This window comes from Notolepis coatsorum (genome assembly GCF_963971535.1).
Source record: "Notolepis coatsorum genome assembly, chromosome: 14".
NCBI classification, from domain to species: Eukaryota; Metazoa; Chordata; class Actinopteri; order Aulopiformes; family Paralepididae; genus Notolepis; species Notolepis coatsorum.
The window spans coordinates 74,454,043-74,461,195 of NC_140178.1; the positions used below are offsets into that span (position 1 = coordinate 74,454,043).

At 41.5% G+C, this 7,153-nt stretch overlaps 1 protein-coding gene across 1 annotated transcript in view; it reads right to left on the bottom strand.

Annotated features, from left to right (window-relative positions):
* LOC311239969 (uncharacterized protein) overlaps positions 1 to 1,389 on the bottom strand; it is a 37,801-nt gene extending 36,412 nt beyond the window's left edge. The window contains exon 1 of the mRNA XM_084328437.1: positions 1,303 to 1,389. Coding sequence (XP_084184563.1) covers positions 1,303 to 1,360 — 58 coding nt within the window. The 5' untranslated portion in view covers positions 1,361 to 1,389. The remainder of the gene's footprint in view (positions 1 to 1,302) is intronic.
* Between the last annotated feature and the right edge of the window lie 5,764 nt (positions 1,390 to 7,153).

Below are 7,153 nucleotides of genomic sequence, written 5' to 3' on the forward strand. Positions count from 1 at the left end.
TTTAATACATTTTTATCTTCCAAGTTTAATTTCAACAAGTTCAAGTGCAACTACATATGAACCATAATAATAAAAATTATGATGATAATCATACACTTATTTTATATCATTGGAAAGCCCTAGTTGTTAGCTTTAAAATGGCACCAAATATGAGGTACTTTGAAATATCCAGTAACTAATAATCTATCACAAACCAATGCAATATCATGTTCAGGGATTTCCTAAATACAAGAAAGCTCTGGAAGAGCTAAAGACAGTGCCTAATTGCCTCTACGAATGGAATGTAACACATATCATTCACAAGTTAGGTGTGAATGTATCTGAGAACGTATTTAACACACCTGACGACCGGCGCTATTGATATGCAAAGTAGCCCAGGTGGGTACTTATAGCGAGTTGGCGAGTGCAGCGCATTCCTGTGTTCGTGAACACGCTTCTGCTCAAATCTTTGGCTGCACGGAGTGCAATCTCGTCCCATGAGCAACGCATCACTGTCGATGGGGGAGGGAAATTTGGGGCAGCAGAGGCCTTTGTCCTACTCCTCTTCTCTTCATCAGAATCACTACAAAAATACAATAATGATGTAATATCATGTAATGTGATGTAATCAATATGATGTAATAAACACAAATAGCATATTATATTATCAAAATAAAGAATAACTTACATCTCATCTTCAGAGGCAGAATAATCTGTGTCCCCAGAATCGATTACTTCTGTATCAGAAACTCGCATAATCTCCAGCAAGATCTCCTCCATTGTCTTGCTATACGCAGATATTTTAATAAGCTCATATTTTGCTAATGTCACGGAAAATCATTGCTAAACAAACGTATTGCACAAAATATACACTTTGACTGCTGTTTTCACATGTTTAGGGTCTTAACTCTTAGATACATTAGGGAAAAAAACACAACATGAATTCATACAGTCTGGAGATATTCGTTTATGACGTGATGTCATTTTGAAACCGGTACCGGCCCTGTCGGGCTTGAGGGGTTACGTTTTATTTTTTAAACAGGGCTTTTGAGGTGATGAAATCACTGCACCCAGGCAGCAGTGTTTCGCCAAAAAAAGATTCAGAGTATATATCTGATTAGAAAACTAAAATGTCTAATTCTTTAGGACAGGTATTCAAAGCACTTTACCAGCTGTGCAAACATTTTCCTGCACAAGTGGTCCCAGTGGGAATCAAACCCCTGACCCTGTCAGCATTAGTGGCTCTGTCATGCTCTACCGACTGAGCTACACCATCCTCTAAGTCTAAGATAAGGATTAACAGGCAATAGAAGAGCTACTTACCCTTTACCAGTAAAGTTAACAGAGTTGCTACGTGGAGTAGTTTGTTGACAGCCATCATCTCTAGCTCATGTCTGTCAGTGAAATTGTTCTGGCTTAAATAACCCCCTCTACTCCTCCCTCATCTATCCATATTTGGAACACGAACACACCTCTCTCACACACACACACACAGTCACCTGCAGTAGACGTGCCCAACTAGGACACCCGTGTCATCTTTGCTCTACCAAGTCAAGCATTCCTAAAATTTTGGAGGAAGTGTCACTCAAAGTATTATAGATATCCCATTGCTTTCAAGATTCAAGGTTATGTTTATTGTCCCACTATAGGATATTTGTTTTGCAGCCAGGTTTCACATAAAGACAGAATACAAATGGACACCATCAAATAAAATGGAAATTCCTACGAAGTACAAATGTGAAAATATGCAAGGGTAGAGCAAGCGATGCAGCCAGAGTACTATTTGCCATTAAGCATATCAGCAGAACTGAAACGACGGCCTAAGGTCAATAGCTCAAACTCCCTCTGGAGTGGATGGTCTTGGCAGTCCAATAGCATTAGCCCTCCTGAGGACCTGCCTGTTATACATGTCCAAAAGCTTGGCCCGACTCCCCCCTGAGACCTTGCTGGCCATTTTAACAAGACTACCCAGTCTGTTCTTATTGGACAGATTTAGGTTTCCAAACCACATAGGCTAACACTTTATCATACATTCCATGTTTTACAGTGTAATCACCCAGAATTTACAGTGTAATTACCTGGAACTTATGGTGTCACTACGGTGTAACCTCCACAAGTTCCAGGTAATTACGCCGTAAGTTCCGGGTAATTACACTGTAAAACGCAGACTGTATTATAAAATGGTACCAAAAGGTTTTGTAAAAGTTCTGTAAACATCTGTTATTTATAATTGTTTTAATATCAGGACAACAACGTGACTGGAACCAGAGAGGAGCCTACATGCAGTGAGCAGAATCAAAATCCAAAACTCCACTTCAGAAAAAGGGTGTGAGGTTTCTGTCCTTGCTCTCTCACTCGTTCTGTTCCTTTAACCACCCTCGCTTTGTTTTCATTCATTTTCTGTCAATTGGTTCTATCCCCTCGTTCACACGTTTCTCCCCGTTGACGTCATCAGAGACGTCGCTGATTGGTTCTCTCTCTTCCCCACGCTTTTCAATCACATTCCCCAGCTGTCACTGCTTTCTCCCCGTTGACGTCATCAGAGACGTCGCTGATTGGTTCTCTCACTTCCCCACGCTTTTCAATCAATCGATTCCTCTTTATTTATACCCCGTTTTTCCCCACCCTAAGTTGTTGGATCGTCTTGTTTTGTCGCCTTGATTTGTCTCTGGATATTTTTCCCCGTTGCTGTTGCTGCTGCTTTTTTCTCTGTGCTGTTCTCCAGGAATTCCTAGAAGCCTTCGCTTGGATACCTGCTCCCGTGGCGCGCGCTCGCCTCCACTGTTGTTCCAGTTCCAATTACGCATCTCGTCTGGGTGAGTTATCTATTTGACTGTTCTTGACCTATTCCGTTTTTCGTGTGTAAACTTACACTGAAGACTACCACCTTTTTGTCAGACAGTCACTCACCCAGCCATTTATCTATTTTTGCTTGTTCCTTTATGGAATGATATTTTGGGATCTACCATCTCCCTCTGTGTGCTAGCTCACACCGAAGATATTATTCCACAATTGGACTGTGTGTTTACATGAAGATATCCACTGTGTGTTTGCTCACACCGAAGATATTATTTCACAATTGGACTGTGTGTTTACATGAAGATATTCACTGTGTGTTTACATGAAGATATTCACTGTGTGTTTACATGAAGATATTCACTGGGACTGTGTTTGGAGTTAGCTCACTGTGTTCTTAACACGAAGAGTTTCACTTGGGCTCTTTTTGGAATTGTGCTCTCTGTGTTGTTAACACGAAGAGATTCACTTGGGCTGTGTTTGGAACTGTGCTCACTGTGTTGTTAACACGAAGAATTGTACACCCTGTTCTCCTGCTCGTTTAAGACTGCTCTGTCACTGACTCGTTCCCTCTCTCCCTCTCTCGGTCTCGCCACAACATCTGAGAACCCGCCGAGAGGATTCTGCAGAGCGGTTCAGAAGTCAACACCTGCTTCCCAAGACAACCCTCACGGGAGAAGCTGCAGAGCAGCAGAGCATTGCCCCTTGATCATTGTACCTGTCTTGGTTGACCTGCTTTCCCTGTTTCTCTTATTCTTAGTACCAAATAAACAAGCCCTCGTATTTGGCAACTCTGAATCCTACTCTCTTGTGTCGTTGCGTTTGGGGTCGGTGTCAAACCATAACAAAGGGAATGTTTCACTTTTTTAGCAAAGAAATGGTGTACTTTTTGTAATGTTTGATTTATACATACTTTGTAGTAAAAAGTAAAATGATACAATAATGAAGATTTTATTGGGTCCCATTGTTAGAAGCCTTCATTTGACACACAACACTGACAGTCCTAACTGACCTAACAAACTGACCCAAATAGAAACATTAATGGCTGAGGATTTCATAGATACCCATGATAAACTGAAAATAATCATAATTGAGAGCCGGAAATTAAATTCCCATTGGGTGTAGGGGGTTGAGGGGGGTGTTATTGAACATTAGACGTTAGATAGGGGGTGTTGACCCAAATAAGGTTGAGAACCACTGGAAGAAGAGACCGCAACCTTGAGGGGAACCAGTGGATGAGTTGAGCTTTTTTCTTTGGCTTTTTTCACCTGATGAATTCATCTGTTCCACTAAAAGGCTTTGCCATTTAGTTCAAGTTTCAAGTTTGTTTATTATTTGTCACATACATAAAGTACTTTACGGTGAAATGCTTGGTTCTGTATGAGACCCTGAGAGTGTGCTTCATACAGTAAGTAGAAGAGGGATAAAACTATACAATATACAATCTAAAGTACAACCTAAGTACAACAAGTACAAATTTGTAAAAATGCAGACAATGAGGTACGAATGCAGACAATGAGGTACAAAACTTTAAGGTAAGGTGCAAATGAGGTATGAATGTAGTGCAAATATCTTTAAATAATAGATAAATATAATGTAGTGTTGAAGTGTCTAAAGTGAGTGTTAAGGTTTAAAGTGAGTGTCTGCATGTGGATATGTGTGCAATGAGTGTAGATGATGGGTTGTTACATAGAGTCATTGAGCATCCTGATGGCCTGGGGATAGAAGCTCCTTCTGAGTCTCTCTGCCATGAGACTCCGGTAGCGCTTGCCTGACCACAGCAGTTCAAAGAGGCAGTTGTTTGGGTGACTAGAGTATTTGGTTATTCTCTCAGCCTTGGCCCTGAAACGCTTGGTATAAATGTCCTGGAGAGTGGGAAGCCCACCTCCAATTGTGCGTTCGGCTGAGCGGGCCACTCTCTATAGTCTGCTGCGGTCGTGTGCGGTGCTATTCCCAAACCAGGAGGTGATGTTACCAGTCAGGATGCTCTCTATTGTGCATGAGTAGAAGTTCTTAAGGATCTTCGGACTCACTCTGAACCTCCTTAGGCGCCTAAGGACGTAGAGGCGCTGCCGTGCCTTCTTTATTACGCTGTCAATGTGTATGGTCCATGTCAAGTCCTTGGATATGTGGACTCCGAGGTACTTAAAACTGTTCACTCTCACGACCGGTGCCCTGTCGATGCTGAGGGGGCTGTAGTACCTGGGCCCCGACCTCCTAAAATCCACAATCATTTATTATTATTTGTTTAAAACAATGCTGTTCTCTAGCCTTGCCATCCATTCCCAATAAACATTGGGTCTCATTCCAGAACGGATTTACGACCAAAAATGTCCTCTTAGGCAGATTTCTGCCCATTTAAGACATATTAGGGCTGGTAGCGCAATTCCCCAAATTTTCCTGAGATCAGATTTGAGCGTGGCAGAGAGCAGATTTAAGAGTGCTGAGGAGCACACTTATGATTGATTGACTAATTGAAAATTGTATTAACTTGACAGACTGTGTTCTCATAGTGATTCCTTCATGTTAAAGCTACAGGCCTCCTTGGAATAAATTATTTAATCATAATTAAAATAAATATGACCATATTTGTACGATAAGAAATTACACATTAGGAAAAATAAATAATATGGATTCATCTGATCACAGGGCAGCTGGATTAACCATATCTGAACCAGTTATTTTGGACAAATGTATAATTACTTTAATTACTAAGATATTCAAACACAAGTATGCAATTATTGTGAAATGATTGAAAATAATAATTATTTAATGCCTTCTGTGGAATTTGTATTTCTTATTTGTTACACATCTGTTTTAATGATTAATTATATACATTTGGAAGAATGCAGGTCAACATGCAATATATCCCATTGATTGGTATACAATGGGACAGACCTTTGTTTGATATAGCTATAAACCTGCATTCCTTCGAATATATCATTAATCAATTAAACTTATATTGAAATACACTATATAGCCTATACACCAACACTGAAATGACAGTGGATAAATAAATAAATAAGAACTAAAGCTAATCGCATGGAAATAGACTGCATTCATATTCCATAACAAGTCTTGTGTGCGCCAGTATGGCCTACGTGTCTAATGAACAGTATAGGCTTAATATATTCTAGTTACTTGTTTCATTAGGATTTAGTAGATACTATATATATGCTCTGCCTCTGCCCTACGTACAGTATAAGTACAGACTACTAAATCCTAATGCAACAAGTCATTAACGGTATAATAAGCCTATACTGTGTTCATTCATTACGCCGTAGGCATTAATGGAATAATAAGCCTATACTGCGTTCATTCATTATGCCGTAGGCATTACTGGAATAATAAGCCTATACTGCGTTCATTCATTATGCCCTAGGCTACAGTATACTGCGTGTGTGTGTGCGCTGCGGCAGGTGCACCACGAGCTGTACTATATATGATGACAATACATTAATCTAATCTCATTTCGATGGGTCACGCGAGACTCGCAAGGCACTTCCGCATCCATTTCCACATAGCTGCGTCATTACTTTGTTTTATAAGGAGCTCTGGAGGCGTTGTTTTGTATGCAAATTACCTGAACGGGGACGCGCTTTCACGTTAGGGACATAATGCCATTCCCCAAGCAGATGTCACAGGTGCAACCGTTTGGGCCACTTAAGACATATTACCAGCACGTTGGGGACTTGAGTGAACTTGTCATTGATTCTGTCTCAGTCGGTTCCAAGATAAGTCTTCCAAGAGAAGTCTTTGGAACATTTTGGGGAATGAGACCCATTGTCCTCTTTCTGTTTTAACCTTCACAATCAGATAAAGATGATTGTGCACACTTATCTTTTTCAGCAACACCCTCATAAGATAAGATAACAGTATAAACACACTCCGAAGAGCATCTTCGTGGTTTCTGTTGTCAAGCTGAAAATAAGGCTGTTTCAAGTACGTCACCACCTTTAAAACCCACATTTCTTGTGCTCGTCACCAATGTAAGAGGCTGCGGTCTCGACTCCCGGAGAGTCAGCATTGCCTTGGCTTGGGCTTATCGCTATACTAACTCGTTTGGCTGAGTTAGGGGGAGGGAAGCCGTGGGTGGGTCCTGGGCGTTGTGGACAGTGACCCCTACAGTTCGGTCGGGGCGCCTGCACAGCGAGGGTAGTATCTGGAGAAAGGTAGTGTGACCTTCCACACGTTACACTCTCCCGGTGAGAATCTGCGCTGCCAGGCTGGCTGCCGGCTGGCTGCACATGTGTCGGAGGAAAACATGTGACAGTCTCCGGCCTCCCGGACCAACAGTAGGGGGGGTGCGCAACAACCAGGAAGGGGGTTGGGAATTGGCATAACGACTAACAGTGGGATGGGAGAAAAATCGAAAAAA